Here is a 27,224-nt window from a genome sequence, read left to right on the forward strand (position 1 = left end):
ATTTAATCTCCCCATCTAGGAAGTAATACATAGCTCGCAAGTAACTGCACCCACACTTATAAGCCAGGACAAGAAAAGTTGGGAGAGTGAGTAATCCCGAATCCCCAGTCACGCTTACATACACAGCAAAACAAAGCGGTGAACAAAATAAAAAGAGACGGCCACTGCCTGTGCCGAGCATGTGACACCTCATCTCTGAATTCCACAAGCTGCACTTCATTCTTTTTTTCCCAACTCTATTTCTACGCCGCTAAAGATTGGCTAACATTTGTATTGTTGCATTCCACGAAGACATACAGTGCTCTAAAAGAGACGCAGTGTGGATACTACTGTGGTGACTAAATGTTCGGACAGCCGCAGAATGCATTCAACCCAGTCCAAGGTACTAACAAGGAATTGAGAATGACAAAAAGAATTGTGAAACGAAACGTCAAAACGAAATTTTATTAAAATCTTCGGGTGCTTGTGGAGCTCAGTCGATGTCATCTATGTGAACGGTTTGATGCTCATCCCAGTCCTCGGCTGCAAAAAGAATGGAAAGCAGGGTAAAAAAAAACATGGTTCATCCCTCCGTCATAGGAATCGGAACAATACGAAAGTAAAACGTGCCCTTACAGAAGTAACTGAATGTTTACTGGACATTGATATAAGAGAGTTTGCACAATGTACATTGATGTCTGGCAGCTATAGCACCGTTTAACGTGGATGCACCCATTTTGATGCTTGGTGGTACATCTTCATCCCGACGACTAACGTCAATGTTCAATGATTAAGCAAACCCTTGTGGTAGCTGTAGTAGTTAACGGTGAAAGCGTAATCAGAGAACGTCGTGTGATAGCCAGGAGAGCGTCGCATATTGGACGCAGAACTTCGTCGCAATCCCAAGGCATGTTAAAATGTGATTGAACACCACGGCCAGACTAGAGGGAAACGCAAAGCGCGTCGTGCCGCCCCGGTAGCCCGGCCGTGATTTTTCTTGGGGTGAGCGCATAAGCGGGAAACGCGGTGTTACAGCGAGGTGGGGCAGGCGCGCGTTGCAAAGCTATTTTTGTTTTGGATTAGCGTGATGCTGTGAGCGAGGCCGACGCTTTTACGACGCTTCGGCTAAGGTCGCCGCCTCACGTGTTAAGGCATTGACAAAGTTGAACTTTTATTGAAAACGTGCCGAATGGGACGGACGTGTAACGCATTGCAGGTGCTAATCACGGAGGCCACTGTAATGATGAATTACTTTACTTTAGCGCTCCCAGAGGGCAACACCATCCCACCGACCGAGAGCACTGTGAGAAAAGAGTGGTAGGTATAAAAGGCGCGTTTGTAAAGCCTCCAGAGTCTGTGACCGTGGCACAGTGAATAGCGTGCCCGGCATCTGTTGTTGCGGACCGAGCGGTCGTGGGTTCGATGCCTGTAGACGGAACTTTTTTTCTTTGTCATCTGATTGTGTACATTTTTTCGATGTCATTTCCGGGAAATACGTCACTGAAGTCTTGGTGGACTCCGACATAGAACACTTTCGTGTTAAAAATTTTCACTTTGCTATTGATACCTGTAAACTTGCTGAATCATGTTTAGATGCTGCTGAACTCTGTTTTGATAAATCATTAGTGGCCCGCCATACTAATAGAGTCAAACCTAGTCAAAGTTGCATATGACATGCACGTGGTTTCGTTACAACATAAATTCATTATAAATGCATATTTGCAACACCACATTAACGACATGACTCTTTCATTTACATTGTTATATTACATTGTAACATGTTACAATTACCAACAAAGCGCACAGGATCTATAAGACATGATTTCCATTTAACAGGAGACAGCAATGATGCGACCACTGAAGGGACAGCACTAACTAGCGTCATCTGGTAAAATGACTAGCCAGAAATTAACCAGTGCATGGGTGTAACCTCTGATATTGGAACTATGCACCTACAAGGGGCATTCACAAAGTTTGTATTTTAGTGTGATAGATTTATAAAAGGCATACACAACAGGCATCAAAATGAGTACGTGTGTGTCTAGTTTTAGCGTAATAGAAAACTTCTGTTCTATACAATACCGTGCAACACTGCTTGGGCAACAAAGCAAAAATGGCAGCACCTATCGGGAAAGTCCGGCTCACTGAGCACAGGTGACGGTGATGCATGCTGCCTGCTTATGAAGTTTTGCCTCACCACCATACTCACTCAACCTCGCACCAAGTGATTTCTCTTCCCTTGCATGAAGAGCACACTATGCGGGAAACATTTTTGGGATGACGAAGAAGTCATCGCTCTTCATGAACTCTCAAAACGAAGAGTTCCACTGCAATGGCCTGTGGCAGCTCATGCATCATTCGCAGAAGTGCGTCACTTTGGAAGGCGATTATGTAGAGAAAGAATAAACTTTTACTCAAATTTCATTTCTTTTCTCTCTTTGTTCATGCCTATAATACAAACTTTATGACCGCCCCTTGTATGTCATCTCAGAGACCACGACGAGTGTGCAACGCTAGGTATGACTGTTTGCACAAATCTGCATGCTTCAAAGCAAGTTGCAGGCCTCACACGAGTGAATACGGTAACCGTTTCACCCTGGGATTTACCATATTTACTCGATTCTACCGCGCCCTCGATTGTAACGTGCACCCATTTTCCGCGACCAAAAAAAAAAAAAAAAAGTAAAACATTGATTGTAACGCGCACCCATTTTTCATGAGAGAAAACAACAAAAAGAAGTCCGTAGGAGTCAACCTTCGCCCATTCCGAAGAACAAGTATTTGGGCTTTAAAGAACTAAAGTTTCAAAAAATAAAACACAGTCAAACAACGGGCCTTGCCGCTAAACTGTCACCACTACGGCGGTGATACGAGTCGCGTAATGAATCAGTCCTCGTCGCTGTCGGACAACTCCTTGTTGCTGTAAACGCTCTTCGATTTCGGGAAACCGGCCCTGCTTTGGTCCACTGAAACCTTTTCGTGAAGCTTCGCTGTAAAAAATCTTCCGCTTCTGTTTGCGGCAGTCTCGTATGCACGTTTCGGGAACTCCGAACGACCGCGATGCGGCCAGATTTCCGTCCGTCTCTGCACATGTAATAACTTTTCTTTTAAATGCGGCATTGTGGTGCACTCGTTCAGTATCTGGAGTTGGCACTTCCATGCCGTCGATGCGAACGCAGAACGGGATGACGAACACCTCAGCACACGTACGAACTGAAACAATGGCCGAGGCGCGTAGGAGGCGGCCATTTTGAAATGCCGATGGCAATATGATAACTCGAGTTTTTTTTTTTTTTTCGGTACTCGATTCTAACGCGCATGCGATTTTTGGACTCGTTTTACCAAAAAAAAAGGTGCGCGTTAGATTCGAGTAAATACGGTACACTGAATGTTCAAAGGGTGAACCGTGCCACAAGAGCCGACCGCCAAAGTGACCAAACACTTACTTTGGCACTCTCTGGAGCAGTAATACACTGGGTCCATCTTCTGCTGGACGCACCTGTTGGTAAATAAATGACACCTTTTAAGTGCACGAACAGACTTAACAATAAATAGCACATCCTAAATGGCAAAGGCTATCTTCTAACACTGGGCACCACTAAGTTCGTGGTGTCGTGAAGTGTACGGATGTACCGCAATGTCATGATTTGTTTCAGTGCGAAGCCAGCAGAAACAGTCACAGCGCACTTGTTTTGTATGTTTTCAGACATGTTGCCATAAAGTAGCCTTAACACTACCCAAAGTAGACATATTTTGCCACGTGTCATGATGTGATGACGCCGCTAACGGCATGCTCGGCATTTCAGACCAGCTTTTGTAACGAGCAAAAAAAATCTCGGGAGTGATATTAAAAATGTGGGTACTGTCTTTTCTGTGTTCCGTTTCTTCGCACTGCTTTGTAGCACAAACCGTGCAGTTCAACAAGTTATCTAGGGAGTGTTTCCCCACCTTTCAAGTGGCATCTGTTTACCTAAGAGAGATCTCAGGAAGAAATTTGCACAACTCTAATTTGCATGTCAGTGCTCATAAACTAAACAAAGCAAGCACATTTCAAATCGGCACAGAAAAGACTACAAAGGCACATCACTGCACCCTTGCGAACTCCCAAGGCGGCAATCACTTACAGTGAGCACTTTTTGAGCTTTACGCCTTCGCTCTTGCCGCACTTGGCACACTTCCGCTGCGCTGTCTTTGGCACGGCGGCAGTGGCACCGTTGGTCAACGACTTCTTGTCTGCAGCCTGGACTTTCTTCGGCGGTGCTGGCTTCTGTTGCGTCTGAGACTTGGCTTGCGACGTTGATGCCTTTTGAGGAGGCTTTGGCGCCTCTTGAGGTTTCTCTGGTTGCTGCGGAGCGGGTGTGGCTCCGCCGCTTCCCTCTATCTTCAACATGAGTCGTTCCAGGGCTGCGGCGAGCTTGCTGGCTTGGTCCTCGTCGTCGAAGTTGATCACCTCGGCTCGAGACTTCGGCGGAGGTGGAACTGCGCCGTTCTTCATGAAGGCGGGTTGCGGTCGCTTCCCTGTTGGCGTGATGTTGATGGAGAGGGTGACGCAAGGGGTCTTTCGAGATTTCTTGTTCTTTCGTGGGGAAGCGGCAGCGTCTGCCGCACTGTCGCCGGTGTGAGCTTCCACGACTTCGTCCAGCATCCTCTCCCTGAACTTCTTCTCCGCGGCATGCAGTATGGCTAAGACCTGTCCGAAAAAATGAGAGAGAAGTTACAGATGTCATTGCAAGTCGTACTAGAAAACTGCACTGCTCCTTGCTGTATGCAAATGCGACACATTAATACAACTGCAGTCGTCTGAAAGTTGCGCTGCAATGAATTTTTGTGGTGTTGCGTTTTAAGACGGCCTGTTAGCAAGATGGTGACAGCAGATGCTTTCGCGCACGTTGGCAACATCAAGCTGCTTTCATTACGAAAGCTCGTTTAGCAGGGGACATGGCACTTCAAAACTTTTTTAAAAATTTCTTGATCCCTTTTTACGAAATTGCCGAGTTTATGTATATTTCTCACTGATTTCTAAAATGCTATTATTTTTCTACTATAAAATGTAGTTTTTAAAATATAAAATATTTCACATGCCCTTTGGGGAGCAAGATCTTCCCTAAGCTGAGAGAGTTACAAAGTAAATCAGCATATATCACATTAACTGGAATCTGGAATCTGGAATTAACTGGAATCAGAACTGTATGCAGTAGAACAAGAATGGATTGCTCTAAACCTATTTGAACAAAAGTTATGATATGTCAAACGTTCGGTAGTGAAACCCAGCTTGACATCGACTCACAGCTTCGGACTTTAGGGGTCTCGACTTAGAATTGGGACTGGCTTATAATCCGAGTAAAGACGATAAGTTACAGAACGAACTCTCTATTGGGTTCACTTGCGTCCACCAAAACAAATCACTCGCCGTACAACAGCGGTGAGTGGAGTCGTCAGTCATCAATATACGATCAATAAGCGAACCGAGCCATCCCTTTAACATGTGGCATCAAATGTTCCAGGGACACTGTCGTATGTGTTCTGTGATAGAACGGAACGCAATGCCATGAGAGAACGAGAAGGAACAGCAGCCAATAGGCGAAGGGGATGTGTCTTTGAATAATGCGTCACATTTTGATTGTCTGCTGGGGAAATGTACAAATGGGGTTCTGTGGAGATCTGCTTAATAAAAGCCACATACTTCACGCTGCATGCTGTATTGTGACCCGTCCCCCCCACCTTTCTTGCTCTCACTACAAGAGGAGTCTCACCTATTCCACCAGTCCACAATGGTCCCCCAAAATTCATGGCTGAGAAACACTGGCATAATGCATTCAAAAATGTTTTCAACGCATGAAGAAATATAGAATTATTGTAACTGAATATCAATATTTGGGGGAATCTTTTTCAGAGCTTGAAATAGAAGAGCATGATGATTTTAACAGTTTACTTGTGTTAATTTCTTGAGTGGGCGCTAGGTGGTGTTACAGTTTCACGAGACGTTTGGGGGTGGCGTTGGTGGCCATTTTCGCAAACTGTCGACACGGTATTTGGTTAAACCACACACAAAGGAGGCTAACTTGCTTCTCCGGCCGGAGCGTTTCGATCCAATTCAAGTCGTCCAGGGACCGTTCTGTATCCGTTCTATCGGAGAGAATGGTGTGTCTGTACGTTCTGTGCCCGTTCTTTGCCTCAATGCGTTTTCCGGTTGCTGTTTTCACGTCTGACCGTCAGATGAGCCTCGGCCAATCTGATGGGGCGTGATAGAAAGGTCTATCACGGAATGTGTAGAAGATTGCGCTCCAGCGTAAGCGCTAGAAATTGTGGAAGTTCTAGCATACACATAACCATTGAATAGAATGTGCATTGCGTGTTGACTGTCCTCACAAAGTAGCCTTTCCTTTTTGTTGAACTTGCTAATTTTTATGACCGGAATCACCTTACCGCCTCCGTTGCTACTAAGAGGATATGAAGCTTTTTTTAAGAATGCGATCACTGTTCACATTTTTAATTAGATGTACTCATTTATCCTTTCGCATTTTTGTCTATTTGTTCTTCTTTATTTTCAATATATTGTATCCCACCACCTATAAAGATGCATATAAGTGTACTTATGATGCAATTAATATTAATCACATTAAATTGTAACTAGACGTAGGGTAAGATGCAATTAGATGTATTTGACTTTTTTGTTTTCTTTGTTCGACTTTATTATTGTTAAAATTTTTTGAAAATGCAACCCACCCCCCCCTGTAACGCCCTGTGGGCCTGGAGGGTATTCAAATAAATAAATAAATAAATAAATAAATAAATAAATAAATAAATAAATAAATAAGTTTGCTTTGTGTGTGCAGTCCGACTAGTTTTAGCCAGTGAAGCATGGTCACCGTGAAAAACAAAACAAAACAAGTACGCCCGTGCCAATTTAAGAGAAAAAAAAAATCACTGCATACCTCAGGCGTGTGCCAGAAGTTGTAGTCCTCATCTGCAGCGTTATCGATGTCCGAGTCATCGTCAACCTCGCTATCTTTTTTGTCAAAGTCGGCTGCAACAAAAAACGGAAGCTCCGTTCAAGGCACAAGCGAATTTCTCTTTGCTTACAGTATGGGTTCTGAACTGGGTTCTGCAAAGGGCATTTTCGGGTTCCCTATGTAGCCAAACAAATGTGCACAGCTGCCAACTTGGTGACCTCGAAATTCGGGGGATCCGTATGTGGAAGGGGGGACGCGAGAGAAGAAAACCGATGTACTTATTACTGTTTCCCAGGGCCGCGGCAATGTTGTAAATAAATGATTGCCAGTAAAGTTTGTAGACGTTAGCGATCGTAGTGGTAATTGTAATTACACAGTGCGTGCACAATTAAGGGCCAAATCTGCTGCAGTGTCCTGTGACAACTACAGCCCCTTGGCAATCTTAATGCGCTTTTCCGCATGACACCAGTGCATTGCGGCAAAAGTGGCCTAAGCATTCCGCTCGCAATCAGAAAATATGAGAAGTGATGTCCTTAGTTATTAATATTTTCTTTTCACGATGGCGCTAGCGCTGTTTTTCGGGAGATTTATGGCCGTACCCGTACAATCGGCAGGATCACTCAAAATTTGAGTCTTCCAGACAAATTGGTAGAGTTAGCCCAGGTATCAATGTGACTCTGAACTACCATTTTCCCCTGTTAACTTACAAGTGATTCATTTATAAGAGAAAGATTGTATAGTGTTTTGGGTTTAACGAAGCCATCGCATCGGTGCTTTCTGTCACTGCTTGATTTGCGGTGGCTGTGTCGAGCGCTTTTATTTAATGCTTGAGAATGCAGCTTCTAACGTGCGAGCTGGAAAGTTCCGCAAGCTAAGATCCACGTGTCTACCTTGTCGACTCCTGTTGCCAACAGATGGCGATATTGGCAGTTTAAACGGCGTTTTGGTTTGCACGTGTGGGGTGCATCGATGCAATTTTGGGGCCTCGTCGCGTGTCAGTGCCTGCATGGCGCAGTTTCTATACACGTTTGCTTGACACCACACGACACTGGTTGCACCGCTTTCTTCCAGCAGTGGGCAACATATTTAGGCTTAGCCCTTCAGAGTCCGATTTTCAGCGTTTGAATAAACGGTTGGTGACTGTATTTTCTTTCGAGCTACCTTTATAAAGTTAGAAATTAAATGGAAGTTCAGCTGTCTTCATGTCTGTACACAAACATAGTTAACATTAGATGAAATTTAAACATCTTAAGGCGCACAGTTTGCAAAACATAGACCGGAAAATATGGCAGCATGAACACAGAGAAGGAAAGACACTCACGTTCACCATCCGAGTTCTCCGTGACGTTAGCCATGCAGGTGCTGCACAGTTGGGCAACATGGAATGGACAGTTGCACATGAGGTGATCGCTCACGGCAAACATTATGTCGCTCCAGTTCTTGATGCCGTGCTGACCATCGCTGTAGGAGCTGTGCTCACTACAGCTGTCACTCCTGCATCGCAAGCAAGACAAAAAAAAAATTAGGCCAGCTTTGCACTAGCGGTGCCAAGCCTGAAGAAACAGCGGAGCTAGCCTGAAGGAGCTGCGGAGCTGGGCGGCCTTCCTTCGAAAATGTAGGCTTAACGTGGTTGGTTGGTTCCTAGAGGAATGGCTCAACCCACTAGGAGGGATCGGCCATGAATCGTGTGGCAGTACACTCAAACCTTGATATAACGAACACGATATAACGAATTATCGGTAACAATGAAATGAAGAATAGTGTCACAGATACAGTGTCAAAAATAAATGTTTATAACGAATTTTCGGATATAATGAAGTTATGTTCGTGGCAGATGTGACATTGTTATAATGAGGTTGGAGTGTAGATTGCCAAGAAAGCGCCACCACCACCTTCTTCTTTCATCCGTCTATCTTTCTTTATGTGGCGCATACCCGCTTTCTATGGCCCCTTCCTCTTTTCTTCCTCCTGACCCTTACATCACTCCTCCTCATTATCACTTCCCTTTCCCACCCCCTTGCTATACTACACTACGCATGACTATGTTATGATATGAGCTGCTTGGCACATACCGACTTCCTGTGGCGCATACCCGTTCCTGTTCCTCTCACCTCCTCCTTTCCTTCCTTCTCACCCTCACTTCCCTTTCACACATCGCACTACATGACACATGTATTCTTGTGTTCTTGCATTGAGCACTCATTCAAGGTGATTCTGATGTGCTCATTCAGTTTGTAACTATCTCCATTTAGGCAAACCCTTGCGCCCAAAAAGTGTATAAAATGATCGGTACTTTAGAAACTATATATTCGAACCCATTTATAACAATAGTCATGTGCCACGAAAATTACGTTATCATAACCAATAATTCTAACCAATAAACCAATGGGTTGTGTGAAAAATAAGCGAGATATGGGGGATGGCAGGCTTTTGTGGGAAAACTATAATGGGATATGTTAACGCACATCGGTAATAAGGACGACACAGAAGAATACAGTTACCCGTCTGTTTTTCGGGCATGCTTGAAGATTCTGATGCTTTCGCGGCGCTGCCAACAGCCCCGTAGAGTCAAATTAATGTATTACAAGAACGTCCGACATTTCGGATGCTGACGCTCTTCAGATTCCGATTTTTCGTCTTTTTTACTCAAATTGCAATGGCTCAAATTTCTCGTTTTCATCTTTGTAAAAGATTTCATGTTTCACTGCCTTGTGACACGAACACCCAGCTGCCAGATTTCGTTGATATAACCGAAATGTCGCATTAGGGTATTGTATATTGTAGTGGGTTATTGCAGTCGGTAAGCGGGTTATTTCACCACTGAAAATGTATAAAAGTTGACGGTGCAGACCCTTCCCATTGCTATAATATACATTGTAAAAACGGTATCGTTATAAGTGGGTTTGACCTGTACTAGAAAAATAATTGCATATTTGAAATCTGCCCACAAATGTACATACGCTCAGCAAGTTTCATCTCAATCGATAAAGAATTAAAAGAAAATTTCCATGAACTATGCCCACCCCTGAAATATGGACGAAAAACTCACATATCATCATCTTCGTAATTCATGAGGTCGCTGGGAAGCAATGGGACGACGTCCACAAACTCTGCCGCACGGTCGGGTGCCTTAATCATGACCTCCCTCACTTCTTCGGGGTCGGGGCTCTCCCACCCGTAGCAGTTTTGCTCGACATACTTGAAGAATGTTTTCCGAGGGCAGAAGTCGTCGGGGTAGGACCAGTAAGGGTTGGAGTGAAACTTTAGATAGTAGTCCTTCAGGGAGCAGTCACTGGCCTGTATCCACTGCTTCAGCACGGCGATGGCGCCCGCAGCGAAACGGCTGTACAGCGGGGCGGATGCGTACACCTGATGGAATGGGAGAAAGACGGACACTTGTTCCGACTGTAACCATAACATACACACCCCACACACAGCGCTCTGTATGTAGGCGCTGTGTGTGGGGTGTGTTCTTAATGGAAGCGTGTGAATGTTAGTGTGTTTTTTGAGGGAATGCCAAGTTGCGCTGAGTATCTTAAATTTGTTATGTTTGCCTTTGGTATGGTACCCTTCGCCACCTTCAGTGATGATCGCAGATGATCCTAGCTGTTCAAGCTACAGTAATCAGCGAGACAAAAAAAAGTTATGAAAGTTAACACCAGCAGGCAACATTATGCTCATGAAGAGAATGCCGAAGGACCTTGGAACATGCACTTTAACAATGCACTCGCTCACCTCTATCGAAATTAGATAGGGTTAAAGATAGGTTGACACGAACTGGAGGTTGAGAATCAGGGCAGCAAATTAATAATGTCTCGGCATACTATGACAGACATGCACTACCTTGCACCAAGATGGCTGTCCATGTAACGCACCTGTAACTGCATCCTGACTGGGTTAGTAGGTTGGCCAAATACTGTTCTATAATGATCTCTGCAAGGGAAAAGAGCACAAATTTATTAGCAATTGTACACAAATTGCACCTTTGTATGTCCAATAATTTCTGTAGGAATTGCAGTGCCTCACGAGGCACAATTGATACATAAAGAAAAAAGAGAAGGATGTGAAAATTAATGTGTGAAGAACAAGTCTGGCAACTCTGATTAGGTTTTCTACTTTGGACTGGATGCCGTGAATGCCAGGCTTTTTCTGAAATTATCTGAGATGTTGGCACGGTGCGGTCCATCACATTTAAGCCACAGATAAGCCTTGAAGTAACCCGCATGTGCACATTGGGCTCTACGACGTAACAACAGTGAACAACCGGCGTCTATACTCCCTCCAATGACGCGATGCGAATGGCATGTCTGATGCCTTCGGATGTGTTCCATCGCTGGCATGTGAATATAACCTCTACTTTTTTTTTTACCGAACGCACTGAGCTGTGTTGGTGTGTGCCCGCAACTTGCATGGCAAGTCCGGCACTCCGACAACGTGGTTGCGGCACTACGGCAAAACGATTGCTTGTCAACGCGTGTTGTCATTACCAAGTCAGGTGGCTGTATTGTTGAGCATCCAGTTTTCGCTCAGATCACCATCGCTGAAGCGACATAGTTAGCGGTGTGGTGTGATGCATGGAAAATGCCGCGTATATCAGTGCCTCTAGGAGTCTGTGCGGCACCTCTGGAAACAATCACATAATTCGCCAGACAGTCCAGAGTATGCGAACAAACTGTTCTCAGAACTGTAGGTGAGCTTCTGCGACATGGAATGTAATGCCACAAGCAGGGTGTCTGAACAAAATGTTTTCACTTTCATTCCACCGAAAAAAGTTCCGTTCCATTTCTGTTCCAGAATGAAAAAAAAAAAAGGGATCTTTCGTAGCAGTTTTTATTTGTGTACAAAAAATTGAAGTTAAAGTAACAATAAAAAAATTAGTTTTTCTCATAAGTGCATTACGAATTCTCTGACCAGGCTGATTGCTTTGCATCAAGGGAGTGAGCATGATCCCAGAAGAAGCACGTTATCGAGTGTAGTCTCTGATGCGAGCCTGCTGTTCAGATGAAACAAACTTCAGCGCCGAGAATGTTCTCTCTACGCTGGCATGTGTGACTGCCACACCAAGGCCCACTTGCGTCAACGGCTCCGGCTGCCACTCTTTCCATTTTTCGGAAAATTTCAACAAGTCTTTACTTTGGAATCCCTGCCTGAAATACGTACTTATACTGTCCCCTGAGATGTGCATTAACGCTCAAGTTGCATGACCTTTGTTGTTCCGCATTGCCAACTTTTACCTTGAACTGAAAACCATTAAAAAACATTGCGGTTTCACTCCGGAATGATATAATAAATAACGTATTGGTTACATTTTTGTTCCGGTCAAAAAATAGTTTATTTTTTTTCGTTTTTCGTTCCATTCCGACACACTGGCCACAAGCTTCATTAATGAGAACAATAGAACGCAAATAGTGCTTTAGAATAATAATGAAAAGAGGGACTAACGATTTTGAAATTCTATATTTCATGGTCCCAAAAGTTCCTATTCACTTCCCCAGATTGAATGGCTTTGATATACGACAAAACTCTGCTGTGAATTTTAAGTGCTCATTTGAATGCGTGAAGCAAAGACATGCACTGCAAAAAAAAAAAGCAACATTTAGACCAGGAATGGCTCATTAATTTTGTTTCATCAACCAAGCATCGAGACAGAAAGAAAAAAAAAGAGTGCACCAGAAGCGAAACCACCACGATTCACCGTAAAAGCTTGACGTACCTCGTAAATTTGTTGTAGAACGGGTCATTTGCTGCAACAGAAAACAATGTGAAAAGTTCACCACTGAATTCGAAGCTTCAACTACATGCACGCGGGCAAGTTTCTTGGAAAAAATAAAGGTTACATGTAGCGCTTACACAGTGGTCGCGATCCTATGTTGCACCTCATATCCTTGTTAGCCGCAACGTGTATAATGGCCACTAGGAATTCCTTGGCTCTTCCAAAAGTATCTGAAGAAAAAAAAAGTTTGTTAATAAGGATTGCTTTAAGGATCACTGACACGATTTTGAGACATCGCAAAACGGACATTTTTCGTTTTCTTGGCATGCAGTGTTAACGCTCTCCACACAACGGAGTCAGAAAACACGCATCAAATATTTTACTTTGATTTCAAAGTTTTCATCACTGAGCATCTGCAAGCCAGCCACACCACAACGGACATTACCCCGACGAGCCGGCACAGTTCGACTGAGTTTGCGAACTATGCGCCCTGCATGAAGCCTAAACAGCAGAAATAACTGTCGGGGTTGCTGGACGACAATTTACTCATCATTGTTTACGTGCATCACGAGCAGATGACAGATCAGCCGCTAGTACATCGCGAGTTGCTGTCTTCCCCACAACGTCACGCCGCGATGACACGTCACTCAGACGCCGGCCGCTCGATATCGCAACTGAAGGCGTTTTTTTAAGCCAGCGGTATTAAAGATTATTCGATGCATTCCCAGGCACCACAATACTCTCTTTAGGGTTCTCGACACCAGTGTTTTTATTTAGAGCAACAAATATTTAAAAGTCATGTCAATACTCTTTTAAAGGCACACCGATGCAGTTTTAAGGATTTTTTACAGACTTATTCAGGCAGGAAAAAAAAAAAGAGGGTGTGCGCTTACCTTGCGTAAAATTGGAGCAGATGTTTATGTAAGTATATTCTATTAACATCTCGAAGATTTCTAGAGGTGCACCGAGTCTTTCCTTGAAGGGGGGGGGGGGGGCAAAAATTTTTTAGGCAACACATAAGATTTGTCGCACTCAGTAGGAGAAAAGCACGTGGAGTGAGGAGATGTGAACTTACCAGGGATTCATATGTGAAGATGTGTTTTTTCACGTATTCTCTTAGACTTATAATCATCCGTACCCAATAGTTTCGAGTCTGTGAAAGAGATGTAAAGAACGTATGTGATGCAAAGCAGAAAAAACAAATAAAAAAAGCTGCAGTGACTACCTTAAACGTGACAGTCGGATATACTTTCCATTTATATCACTAGGTATATACGCTGTGATTGCAAACGTAAAAAAAAAAAGCCCTAAATCCAGCGCTAAAAGTACTTCTCGTGTAGGTCTTGGTGTACTTCTAAATTCCACGCTAAAGTCATTCTTGTGTGTAGTGATACAGAACTACAATAGTTTAGTCACTATAGAACTATCGATGGCAAAAAAAACTATTGATAGTGCTATCGAAAGTAAATTCAGTAGTACTATCGATACTATAAGATCAACCGCGTGAGCTCATTGCAGCATAAACTTGGTTCCCTGAGTGCGTGGTATATGGTGGAGCAAGAGCAGGCTGATATGGCAAGGAAGTTTGCATCCAGAAGACTTGGCTAACACATGATAATTAAGTCAAACTGTTCAGCTATATCGGAATGCATGCCATTACATGTGGCCAAACTGTGTGGCTTAAAATTTATATTGCATTTTGTGATTTCAAAATAAAAATACCAAGAACTAAGTTTGTTAATTATAAGGTGCAACTGGTTACACTTGAATATGAATTCACTGATGGGACATATTCCGGCATTTTCATTGAGGAAATAATTTTTTTCTTTTGACAAAAAATTGCTCATAAATTAAACGACCTGAGTATTGTTGACATTAGTCTATCGCAAATGTTTTGGCTATATCGCTGGCCAACAGCAGCATAATTATTCACAGCACTATCGATAGTATTATCGGCAGTAATACTACCAATGGTACTATCAAATTCACTAGCGATAATGGTATCGCTATTTTATCGATAGTGGTACCATCGATAGATTCTTTAGCTATCGACAGTTTCAGAAATACTATCTATGCTATTGTCAATTTTCCTATAGTTTTGCATCACTGGTGGGCCCTGGTGTAGTTCTAAATTCTGCGCTAATGTCGTTCTTGTGTAGGTCTTGGTGTATTTCTAATTCCTACGCTTAATGCAGCTCCACTACCGTGAAACCTGAGGGAGTGCGTAGCACGGGCAACCCAGCGATTCCCTCGGCAATCGCGCGCTTGTCGAGGCGGTGGCGCCCTCTCTTGCGCGGCTATTAGGCAGATGCTTCAGAAGCGTTTTTCGCGATTTTAGGTACATTATTGCGATTAATTCTTGGTTATTTATGTAGTTTACATTACTTTAGACCTTGTTAGTTTATTTTGCACTGTTTTTGAGCATTGTTAGTCTTGTTTTAGGCCTGTGTTGACCACTGCGTGACCATGCGACATGAGCCGGTGGATGGACAAGCCGGGGCCCCTAGTGCTACGCAAAAAACAAACAAACAAAAAAAAAAAGCCCGCACCTGAGCAAAATACGCGACGAGATAGCGGCAACCAGCGCAGCTGACAAAACATGCGCTAGTGTGCGCGCACCCACACAAAGCATGCAAGCACAATAACAAAACACACCTGTTCGTGCCACATGCATTTGAAAGTGTCGATGTGCGAATGTAAATACTCGCTGTCTTCGGGACACAGTTCGCGGCTGAATATCCCATCAGCGGACGTGTCAAACTTTATCCACCGCATCTGTGAGACAGAAAGAACACCTCCACAATCAGATAAAAGACATCGTGGCGCGCAGGTGAGCAACGGAAGTATGGGAGTTTGGACGAACGCCACTATGAACATGCACTCACCGTGAGTATTAAACAGTGTTTCCGGGCTCCCTTTTCTTTTTTTTTCCCTGTCTTCCTTTGTGGTAACCTTACAACAACGGCGATAGCGCGGGACGCAGCTTGTCCCGTAAGCACCCACCGACTGATGTCAACATAAGGGATCCCGTTAACTTGGTGCGACTTGGCAACACGAAGTCTACTTCGCAGGTAAACGCAGTTACGTTAAGTGACAAAGATAGTGTGCCAACTATTCAACGGTAGATGTCAAGCTGACACTGAAAATCCGTAGGTTTATCAGGCTCAATGTATCGAAGGCTCGCAAAGAGCAGCGGTTCTCTCCGCAACTTGAATCAAGTTTAGATTTGACTGCTGCTGCCACCTGGTACTGATTTTCCCGCGAGAATATGCTAATTAATTGTATTCTTGTACAAACGTTATATTTCAAAAATAATTTTTATTAATATTATAAATGGTAATGTTTCAGTCAGACAGCAACCAAGTGCAAGCAGTAATCAACAGTTATCCCTGAGTCTTATTTGCGAATCTCAAAGGCTATGCTTTTGTACATTGGTAATGGTAACTGTCAAAGCACGTGATGGCCGCCATGTTGTTAAAGTCAGCGCATCACCAGCGCCGCCGCTAACGCGTCCGGAGCGAGTCACATGACCCTTGTCAAGGAATTGTCAACATGGCGTCTGCTGGTTGCGTGGTATGCATCGTTGTGGCGAGCGTAGGCCCGTGTTCTCCAAGCGCGCCGGCGCTCCGACCTTAGCGACAATGGGTTCACCGCGCCAGCCATCTCAGATGGACGTCGTCAAGACGTCCGACCTTCAGGGACTGCTCGAGTTCTGCACCAAAACCGTCTTTAGCTCGACCACGAGCAACTCCGAACAGGTGAATATACTGACGAGGCTGCTGTAGCGACACGTTATCAATGGAATACTGCCACCTCAATATGCGGCCTCGCTCGCTCGCTCTGGGTTTTGTAAGTTTAGTCACAAACTCGCCTAGTCGCCCCGCCGCAAAGCGACTGTGACAGCGTGCGCGTGACAGCTTGTAGGCGTTCTTCGTAATCCATATCCGCCGATCAAAATCCAAACCTTGCGCACGACTCACCATGTGGCCAACTAATCCCTGTGTGTCTATCATTTGATAGGCGACCGCATATTCGTGACAAATCTCGTGCCTCGGTCCGGGACTTGCGCGTTCCGTTTTGTTTCGCGGTTTCGTGGAGCGAGTTGGCGCCGCCGTGAATTGCATATTGCGAGATCGGACACTGTGAAAAAGGAAACCACGGTGTGACACGAAGCCGTGTGCGACTCGTGTTTTCTCTTTCCGAAAGCTGACAACAACGATTTCGAAGTTGCAGCCAGTCGCGAACGATTTCAAAGTTGCCGTTGTTGGCACTGCCGTGAATTGCATATTGCGGATATGGGACATTGCGAAAAATGGAAATCACGAAGGTGTAGATGACCCGTGTTTACTCTTTTCCGAAACCCGACAACAACGATTTCGAAGTTGCCGTTGTCGCGTGCCAACTGTCGCGCAAACCGCAAGCCGGTGTCGTCACGTCGGTGTAGTTGAAATAGCACGTGCCTCGATTTGCCTTACAGTTCGATGGCACGTTGCCCCGAGGTCGACCAACTTTAGTTGCTGCGACTGTAGGCCGAATAAACGCGATTGCCCGTTCGCTAGCATCTCTCTAGTGTTGTGTTTACTTCCGTTAGTTGCTTGAGACCGAAAGTTTACTGTCTGTCGCTCGCGATCGTATCTGGAATTCGATTGGACCGCTTCCTCGTGCTACGAGTTTGTTCTTGTTTGTAGCGTCACGCTTTTTCTTTTCTTGTTTTCACCGAATCGGCGGTGTGCTCGCGTTGTCCATTGTCGAATGTAGGTTATCGCTGCGGAAGCCACGGCGGCGTTTTAATTTAGACCAAAACGAGTTCCTTTTCTGGTCCGTGCGGCATGCGCGCGCTAGAAATAATAATAATAAAAAAAAGTACCGAAGGGCCCGTTGAAGTGCACCAGTGCCACTCCCACTTTTAATCATTTCATAAGCTAACAACCACTTTTTGCGATTCGCTCCCCTCGTGGAGTACCCTACTCCTCTGCTGTTTATGCGTTGTCACGTGACTTGGCAGCGCACCTAGCTTGCGAACCTTACGAAACTCGTGAGGGCAACAAGCACAGTTCAAAACACTGGGAGAAAGAAGTAACTTTTTGTAATCCCCCCCCCCTCTCTACCCCACCACCCAACGCAATAACTTTCAGTTCTAGCCGAGAGGGAGGGGAGGTTAGATCCCCCCCCTCCTCCACACACAGACAAAAAAAATTCTGCCTATGCCCCTGACACACGCGTACATTAAAGAGCGTTCACCTATGCCCCTAATAAAATCCTGACTATGTTCCTCCGCACTGTGGGCATCTTTTTCTTTTTTTCTTGACAGTCGGTGTTTCTTGTTTTTGTTTAGTTTTTCTTTCGTAATTTGTGACTACACTGGCTTGACTCAATGTTTTCTGAATCTGAACTCCTCCTGTGACATTGCATATATAACGTTGTAAATCAGCTCAGCGGTCTTAGGTGGGCTATTTGGTTCATTAACATTATGGCAGAACACCACAAAGTATGGGACAGTGAAACGCATGGGGTTGTGTCCTGTGCTTTTCACTGTACCTTATGTTGCACTGTTCTGCCATAATAGTAAATCTGCACAAGCTGAGATGTGTGTGTTGCAGAAATGTGCCTTTGCCAACAGGTTGTACAGGTTTAGCATTATCTGCATGTGAACCCATAGTCACAAGACTTATCTTGCTTGCGGGCACTTTGTGATTCACTGCCCGCGTGTCTGCACCCCTTATCAGTACCTTTGCTATCATACTGACCAACGGCTATTCAGAAAGTGGCAGCCAGTCGAGTAGGTTTGCGTGTCAAACAACATTTTCGGTCTTCGGCACAGTGTATAACATTCTGGCTGTTACCATGGGTGCAATGCATCGCATACCTTTGCAGGAGTACTTCTGATTGCGTTAGTCAGCATGACACAGCTGTAAAATGGGGTATCCAAATTAGGACAAACACAGATGCTTGCCCCTTGTTCGTTGTCTGTGTTTGTCCTAGTTTGGACAAACACAGACAAAGCATACGACGAACATCTGCATTTGTCCTGATTAGGACAAGCACAGGCAAAGCATATGACTAAGCTAAGACGAACATGTGCGTTTGTCCTAATTAGGACAAACACAGATGTATTTTCGTGTGAACACACACAGATGTGTTTATCCTAATTAGGAAAAAGCATCTGACAAAGACAAACATCTGTGTTTTTCCTAATGTGGACAAATGCAGATGTATTCGTGCTTGGACAAACACATATGTGTTGATATTCATTAGGACAAAGCGTCTGACAAAGACAGACACCTGTGTTTGTGCTAGTTAGGGCAAACACAGATGCTCGTCCAGTGTTCGTCTGTTTGTCCTAATTTGTGCCCTTCATTGATTACATAGCGATGCAGGGGGCTTGTTTATCCACTGGTCACCTATCTAATCAAGTTAAAGAAAAATTTGACACTATTATCTCCATGCAGCAGTGCCAGATAAAACATGACAAATGATAATAATTGCTAACACGACACTAACACAACAACACGTTTTCAGTCGGCAAGTCCAGCACATAATTATACATCTTATCTTGCAACGTGGCTGTGAGATAACTATTATCACTACTTGTTATCTTCAAACATGCTGGCTCTCTGCATTTCCTTAATCAGTAGATGTGTGCTGTTCTTAGAAATTAATAACATTTGAAAATGTACCATCAATTGTGTCACCTTTTTCTAGTATAATTAACTGCACTCAGCAGCATCAGTGAGTTGGCATGTGGTATATTTGACAGTGCTGAGTATGAAAGTATGTGAGCATTGTGAACTGGAAGAAAGTATGACTGTCTGTTAAAAAAATGGCAATTAATTCTGGAGAATAAAATGCTGTACCAACATGTCCAAGCTTTCACGCTAAGCTGCGCTGCAGCAGATCTTGATTTGAATTTCTTGTAATTAATGTTAATTGGCTGCTCCCATTCCTTGTTAATCAATACTAATTATTTCTACTTAAATTTCATTAATTGGATACGAAGTCTGGTACTGCAGAATCAAATTTTCAATGAACATAGACGTATATATAATTGTGAGCTCGATTTAAACTTGAAGCAGCATGATTAAAAGCGACAGTAACAGAACAATGAATACATATAGAAAATAAAAATTTATCCTAACAGTTATACACACACAGAACCTGAGCACATCAGAGGAAGTCTCTGGAAGTGCTGAGCTTAAACACACATTGATTGCATGTATATGAAAAACATGTAGCGGTGGTAGAAATGAACACTTTTTATTTTGTGCTACATTAGTCACTATAACATAAGGATCATATGGTATTCTCTTTGTTTGCATGATTTAGTGTAAAGGTTAATTTTGTACTTGTGCTCAAGTTTGGTCAGATTGCATGGTCTCAGTCATTGCCTACTGTATTTTAAAATAACCAGCAAGATAAACAGCAAAACTTCGATTCAGTGAACTTAACCAGTTTTTTGCAATCGTTAGCTGAAATGAATAGTAAGTATAGGAGTTCAGCCGTGCAGAGGATCATTATAAATGCCTTTTGAAGTGATTATGTCCGAGAGGTGATAAATCAAGTGGTGCTTTGCTGTTTTTTTTGCCCTGACAGTTTAATCAGGGGTCCCATGTGAGTGATTGCTACGTTGTTTCTTCATCGCGAGCGCGTCTGTTGGGGTTGTTTTGCACAGCGGGTGGCTTTCAACGTGACACGTGCAGTTTTGACTCGTAACCCATTGTTCTTCTTTGTCATTCGCAGGCTCGCCGGAACGCTGACATCCAGCAGAAGTGCGAAGACCTTTTCGCCAAGGACTATGTGTTCAAGGTAAGTGCTCACTCACTTTCGTAGGTCGTAGGTCGTGCACTCAAACATTGTTTCGCTTTCGAAATGGAGAACGTGCATCTGTGTTTCACAATTAGCATCTGTGTTCCGATAACGAAAAGGTGCCCCTGATTCATTCCCCTTCTTTCATTCATTAATAGCAAGGGTCTCGTTCTGGCAAACTTGATGCCTTAAGGTAGTGTGCGAGTGTTTATTGGTATCCAAAAATCACATGCTACGTGATGCCAGCTGGCAAAAAAGAGCGTTCCACACTCGCCATCATGGCTATAGGCGGTGCTGGCTAACACTCCCACGATTACATGCACAGAAATACCCAGTTATGTGGACGGGAGGATGACCGTCGCCGTAGCTCCAATTGGAAGAGCATCGGAAGCGTTATCCGAAGGTCGTAGGTTTGGTTCCTACCGGTGGGAAGTTGTCTTTTCGTCCACTTTAATTTCTTTTGATTTATTTCGTAATTATTACACTGTAGTTAAAAGAACACAAATAATGTCTCCCTACACCTTCCTTAGCTTGGTTAGGTGTGTCTAACGAAGAAATGAAGCCCTTTATCTGTTCCTCTTCTTTTGTTGATGCTTAAAAGGGGCACTCAAGACTAGAAGTAATACGAAGTGACAGTTTAATACCTTTATTCAAAGTAATTGGTAACTAGTCTCCAGGAGTCGTACGCTTGAAATTTTCTTAGTTTGCAAAAGCTGGGTGTGTGTATATTGATTTTTAAAGGAACACTGAAGGTAAACATTAGGCCGAGCATGAGTTATAGACGCAAGCCGGAAAATGCCTTGGGCATTGTTATTATTGAGAACAGCGTTTTTGTGAGCAAGAATTTTAGACAGATGAATGGAGACTGATTAGGGATTCTAGTACTAGCCAGATGATACCGTAATACCGTGTGATAATTGTCTCTAATACTCGAACCCTCGTTATAGTAATAAATGCTTTACTTATTTACCTTTATTACATTCATATAAAAAAAAATCTCATTGGTTTTGCTCTTGACATTGACAAATGAAGTACTGTAGTAAGGTTTTGTTGTCTCACTGCTCTTTTGGTTGTTTCGGTATCATATGCTGCTTTGGTTTTAGACCACTTCAAATAAAAGTGGTCTCTCATGCATTATTAAATTACTTTTTTCACAATACCAAAAGATCCACTATTGCCGCGAGAAGGGCTTGATAATTCATAAAAGGTGCAAAAAGAAACGACTTGCGTCTGCTAACAATGAACCCGTGTTCTCAGAATTGACGACGATCGAGTTTTCGTAGAATAATTTATCATTTTGCATTTCTGTAAGAAGAGCTCGTTCCTACAGTGAGTTCAATTCAAATGAGTAATTTTTTTTACTTTTTGTGTTTTACAAAAGTATGGATCGCGACTAAATTGTTTCGGTGACATCCTTTTCTCCCTTGACAGGTTATTGAAAATGAGCAGGGTTCCATGAGCAGCACTTATCCCAACAGGATTATTCTCCTGGAGCATCCGATTGGCAGCCAAAACAACGACACCTCTCCCAGGTACGTTTGTTCTTTATGCATGCGGTCTAAAACGATGACCTTATTTTGAGAGCTCCTATCTAATCGTGGGAATGACAGGAAAAACTGCACTGGATATGTTGCGGTTTGTTGCAAAGGAAAAATAGTACTAGTGGCCCTAGAACGTAAATTTGAGTATCTAGATATCGGCTCTCCAATTCGGCAATTGATAATCGTATTGTCATTGTGTGAACTAAACTTAATCGGTAAATTGGGTGGAATTGATGTGTGACGAACACTGCCCTTGATCGTGAGACTTTTTTTAGCAACGTACTTCTAAGCATTGGAACATACTTGCACATTGGAGTTATGGTGCCTTATATTCTGTATTGAATGCCGGCTCACAGACATGCAATTTCTTGTTTTTGGTGCAGAGTATTGAACTCATAAACTGCACCCCTAAAACTTTCATTTCTCGACTAACTAATTTTCGGAAATCGTTGTTGAAAGTATGAGACGCTAAATTGAAATTCAGCTTTTTCTTCTTTCGTTGAAATCAGACATAATCTCACACGTGAGGGACGTTTTGTTCATATCAGTTGTGTGGTTATTGTGCAAGAGTGTTTATGCATTTTTGATGTATAACATTTTAATAGGGTAAACCTAGTTTGCATTAAGCTAATGGTTGTGCTTAAAATTGATACTTAACTGCACCATGTGTCTCACCATGTAGTGCAACGCTCGTGTGTCACGCAGTGCTGCTGCTTGCATCGCTGACGTCTTTCTGACTGCCTTTTTAGAAACAAAACTCATTACCTCTAGTTCCAGAGCGCCTAGACTCCATTGCCCTGAATTGGCCTGACCTGAATTGGTTTAAAGTTGCACAAACTACTCGGACTCCGTTATTTCTTGACTGGGATTGTACTCTCTCGGAACAAGTAGCTTGAGTGCCTTCACAGCTGAGATATCGTCTTTGTTTTCCTTGGCATCGGGCCAGTTTTCTTCGCAAGCCCTGCATACGCCAATCTTAAGGGTGATTGTGTCATTGTTTACTGTACGCGCCTCAGGTCATCTCTACATTGTTCTTTGCAAAATGAGTTGTCGCATAAATGGCATTTTTGGGTAAGTTGTGATAAAAACCCAGCTTTTATTGTCCACCTATCGGAACAGTGAAACGTTAGGTAAAGGCAGCTTCACCTATATAGCATGGTGATGTAACTTGTGCTTCATAGGAATAGCTGTTTGTGTAGCCAGTTGTGTGTGGGTACTTATCTAGAACGATGATTGCGTAATGATCTGCAAGGGTCTCTTGGGGTAGTTTGTTCCGCCACAGCCTTGGTAAAATGGTCGAGTGTTCACCGCTCCCATAAGTGGCAGAGGATCATTGCAGCAGGGTACCTGCTGGTAAAATTGGCACAAACAGGCTTGTGGCACGGTGTTTGAACAACAGCGCAAAAGACAGGACCAAGAAAGAAAAGACACATACAGCGCTGTCTTTTCTTCCTTGGTCTTGTCCTTTGCACTGTTCAAGCACCATGCATTTCAACCAACTCTCCCTGTCTTCCATTCTACTTAAACTTCTGGCCTGGTGCTCAGCGGAGCAAAGATTTAAGCCATTTGGGAGTGCATCCACCCTTTGGGAAATTGGGGACATGGGATTGCCAGACCTAAAAATAAAATCGCCTATGCCTTGATTTGGGTGACTTGGTTCATCTTGATGGTGTTCATGAAACACGCTGAAGTTGAAGACAATGAATACGTAGGAACAAAGAAGAGGCCGTCCTGTCGCGGGCGTTCTTTTCATTGTCTTCTTTTGCGCTGTAGAGGTCACCTCTTTTTAGCGGTGACGAACGAATATAGAAGCAAGTTCGCTAACCTTTCTGTGAACGGCTACAGCTTGCAGCTTGTCCGTGCGACACATTAGTGATGTCGTGTTGTCGTGTTTTTTGCAGGCTGGCTGGTGGACTGACGTCACTTCCGGATGTGCAGGACTTGCGGGAGCAGATTCAGAAGGCTCGGATCGCAAGGTGTCGCACACGTTTTCCGGTCCCTGTCATTTTGTATGAAGGAAAGGTAAACTTGTGTTTGCTAACCCCTTCCTCATTTCGAATGAGCACAACTTGTTCTTGCCAAACTGTCCCCAAACTGTTTCGGAAGAGTGTAGCTAGTCCGCTTGATAGAAGGGCTCTTCTTTGTTAGAAATTAAAATTGTCAGAATGATGAAACCATTCTCAGAACGCTAAAAATTTCTATGTGCTTGTTTTGCTTTTGTTGTTAGTTATTAGCAGGTAGCTGGCCTCTTTTTCATGAGTAATTAGCTGTAAACACCATTAATTGAATTGGCCTTCATATGTGCTTCAGTTTTTTTTTGCAACACCAAAAGCATGCTTTTTAAGAGAGAAATGTTCAATACCAACTTTTAAATAAATAACTGTTTCAAGGAAACAACTCCTCAAAACATCAAAACTGTTAAGGGGGGACACGGGTCTTAGAAACCGAAAAATCGCGAAAAAATCGTTTTTTTGAAAATGTTATTTTCGGATTTTACAGTGACTGATGCATAATCTGGCAAATTTTCACGCGTCCTGGATTGATATTTTAGCCGCAGTAGCGTTTTATATCATGCATGTGACGCGAATATTTCTCGATGGACGCGCAAAAATGGGCTTTTTTGCAGGACGCGCAGCTGCCATTCTACGTTTCTGCTCGCGGCCATCTTGGTCCCGTTCGAAAGAGCCGCGTTTCTTTTTTATTTTTCGCGCCACCACTACTGCATACGCCAAGCGGCCACTCAGAAAAAGCCCGCGAAAAGCTAGTCCCGATGCGCGGTCCTATTGGTCTACCAGTGCACGTGACAGTGAGCGCGCACGCCATTGGCAGATTTCCACAGTCGTCTGCTCGGGCCGCGGGAGTTCGCGTCGGACAACGCGGCTGAAACGCGCAACCATGCCGAACTCGAAGCCAAAGTTCGCTACGAAGTACAAATTCGGTGGGCGGACAAAGAAACGGAAAGTGTACAACTTTCAAAAGAAGCGCCGATCACCTTCAGAAGATGTCGACGGTAGTTTGCCTCCCGTGCCAAGCGCCCCCGAAGACGCTGACTGTGGGTTAGGCCTAGCGGGTGAAAGCGGCTCTGACAGCGACCACGTTCGACAGACGTTTCGGCGCGACACCGTCATGTTGGAGCCCGCTGATCTGTTGAAGATCGAGAAAAACGCGGAAGTAAAACTCCGGAACCTAGCATAAACGCCGGCCATCACGCGAAAATCGGGTCTTCTCGCTTGTGCAAACGACACTGCCACGGACGACGCCGCGGCTGGCTCGGACGTGATGGAGACGCGCTTCGCTCTGGTGAGCCTCGACGCTCTAAACGCTCTGCAGTCAAACGTGAAGTGCAAAGGGTGCGACGGCGATGTGTCTGCGCATAGGTGAGCGCGAATACGGCCTCGCCGTAAAGATTGTTACGTCGTGCGAGATCTGCGGTGATAACGCGCCGGTGTGGAGCTCGCCGCGCGTGAACAGCGGAAAAACGTGTAACCCGTTCGTTGTGAACATTCTTGCTACGCGCGCTATGAAGACCACTGGCAATCACCAAACAGCGCTGAATGAGATCTTCGCTACAATGAATGTGTCTGGACCTGGACCTTCGGCTAAAAAACGCATGGCAGAAAAAGACCGTCGCAGATCAACAGCATCAGCTCGCAAGCGTGCCTCTGCAGAAAACATGCAGCGGGCGTTGAAAAAAAGGCATTTAGGGGACTCAAAGCAGAAGGACTACCTGCCTGGTGCCTACCGAGAATGCTGAAATTGTAAATTATTGTAAATACACGACTATTCCATGCTAGAGTTTGCTCAAAATGGACTTGTTGTGTTTTTTCACGATTTCTCAGGATTCAAATTTTGCTGCGGTTGCAAACTTGCCAGAAAGATATCTCTGCCTTCAGAGCAGCTAGGACTGTCATTTTTGTTGTGACATGTAGCTCTATCTGTAGTGCACACAGGGGTAGTTGTGAATTTTTGAATAATATCTTCAAACATTTTATATTTGGCACAAAATTGGAGCATAAAGTGGGTGTGTCTGCAACACTGAAAATCAAGGTGCTACAACCTAGCTAAAGATCATCAGATCAAAAAAGCATTCCGACCCCTGTGTGCCTTATGTTCATTAGTATCAAGGCATGTGTCAATAGTAGCTCTCTAATAAAATTTTTTTGTGTACCGTACCTGGAAACAATGGGTAATTAATTTTAAGATATCTCAAAAACTAATTGACATAGGAAAAAAATAATTACATTTTCAAAATCAGCATTAAAAACTGAATCATACTGTTAAGTTTGTTTTTAAATATATGAAAAAATTTAGCATTTCTCTCTCAAGTACAGTGTCCCCCCTTAATGGGTTAATGTGTCACCATTAGCATAGGTGAATTCGGGAAAACAAATTAATGCATAAGCTTGCGTAAAGCTGACAGTGCGCATGTGGCTTGCCTGCCATATTAACTATCATAATGCAAACACTGCTGACCCATGTTCACTATTATTCACATTCAAGGTAATTGATGGTTATTAGAAGTAATTGAGGGCAATGCCAACACATTTCTTTCATGTTCACCGCTAAATTGCCACTGAATTTTTTTTTCTAATTTAGGAACTTTTGTTTACCAAGCAATTCGGCTTCTGTAAAAAAGAAACTACTACGATTCGCTACATTATTTGATGCCTAGTTAACTGTAAACAGCTTTCGTTGTTGCAATACCGGCAGCAGTTTTTCTGTTACTTAATATGCTGCTGTTAATGACGATTAGAACGAGCTGAATCGTAACATGTATTGTTTGGATGAAATATTTCTCCCTGTTTTCGGCTACTCTTAGGCAGGCTTTTCTGTTATTGCTGAGCTTGTTTTAATTGTTTTTTCGCTTGATTAATTTCATCCCTAATGTTAAGTGTTCTGTTTTTCTCGGTTTTCAGCACATCTGCAGGTCGGCAACACTGGCAGGTGGTGCCGAGATCTACAGCCGCTCTGGTTTTGACTTCCTCTTTTCTGGTGCGTAACTGTTGTGGCTTTGTTGTATAGCTGACTCAATATCCAGGGCTTAATTTAATGCTGTCATGCTACGAATATGCGGAGCGGGACTTGCTTATTTAGACGCCGTGAGTTTGTACAGACGCCTTACTGTGACTCGGTAATAGTGACGTCTAGCTGTATTATACGAGGCCTTGGCTTCTTATATGAATTTTGGTGGTTCGACAATGTGGATGGATTAGAGAATTGGGGAGTACGAGATAG

General features: G+C 43.8%; 2 protein-coding genes across 2 annotated transcripts in view; one reads left to right on the forward strand and one right to left on the reverse strand.

The window, feature by feature from the left end:
• On the reverse strand, positions 1-15,850 carry LOC119407249 (uncharacterized). The gene is made up of 13 exons (XM_037674125.2): positions 15,531-15,850; positions 15,301-15,420; positions 13,721-13,798; positions 13,539-13,620; positions 12,783-12,875; positions 12,646-12,676; positions 10,808-10,865; positions 9,982-10,301; positions 8,254-8,426; positions 6,915-7,006; positions 4,104-4,669; positions 3,426-3,478; positions 1-522 (listed from the first exon to the last, which is right to left on the reverse strand). Exons 2-13 carry the CDS (start codon positions 15,418-15,420, stop codon positions 473-475), a joined length of 1,716 nt encoding a protein of 571 aa, XP_037530053.1. The 5' UTR covers positions 15,531-15,850; the 3' UTR covers positions 1-472.
• A 329-nt stretch (positions 15,851-16,179) lies between these two features.
• Positions 16,180-27,224, forward strand: part of LOC119407251 (myotubularin-related protein 14) — a 34,887-nt gene continuing 23,842 nt past the window's right edge. Inside the window, exons 1-5 of the mRNA XM_037674130.2 lie at positions 16,180-16,403; positions 20,383-20,448; positions 21,880-21,980; positions 23,891-24,011; positions 26,906-26,981. Of these exons, the coding sequence (XP_037530058.1) occupies positions 16,221-16,403; positions 20,383-20,448; positions 21,880-21,980; positions 23,891-24,011; positions 26,906-26,981 (547 nt within the window). The 5' untranslated portion in view covers positions 16,180-16,220. The remainder of the gene's footprint in view (positions 16,404-20,382; positions 20,449-21,879; positions 21,981-23,890; positions 24,012-26,905; positions 26,982-27,224) is intronic.

The sequence above is a fragment of the Rhipicephalus sanguineus genome, chromosome 10 (assembly GCF_013339695.2).
Source record: "Rhipicephalus sanguineus isolate Rsan-2018 chromosome 10, BIME_Rsan_1.4, whole genome shotgun sequence".
Classification (NCBI taxonomy): Eukaryota; Metazoa; Arthropoda; class Arachnida; order Ixodida; family Ixodidae; genus Rhipicephalus; species Rhipicephalus sanguineus.

Bases quoted from the DNA above. Each gene is read 5' to 3' on its own strand.
- LOC119407249 (XM_037674125.2), bottom strand. From the start codon at position 15,420: ATGCGGTGGATAAAGTTTGACACGTCCGCTGATGGGATATTCAGCCGC. The intron at 12,876-13,538 runs GTAAGCGCACAC...TTTTTTCTTCAG, and splicing joins CTGCTCCAATTTTACGCAAG to ATACTTTTGGAAGAGCCAAG. The intron at 10,866-12,645 runs GTACGTCAAGCT...TTTCCCTTGCAG, and splicing joins TTCTACAACAAATTTACGAG to AGATCATTATAGAACAGTAT.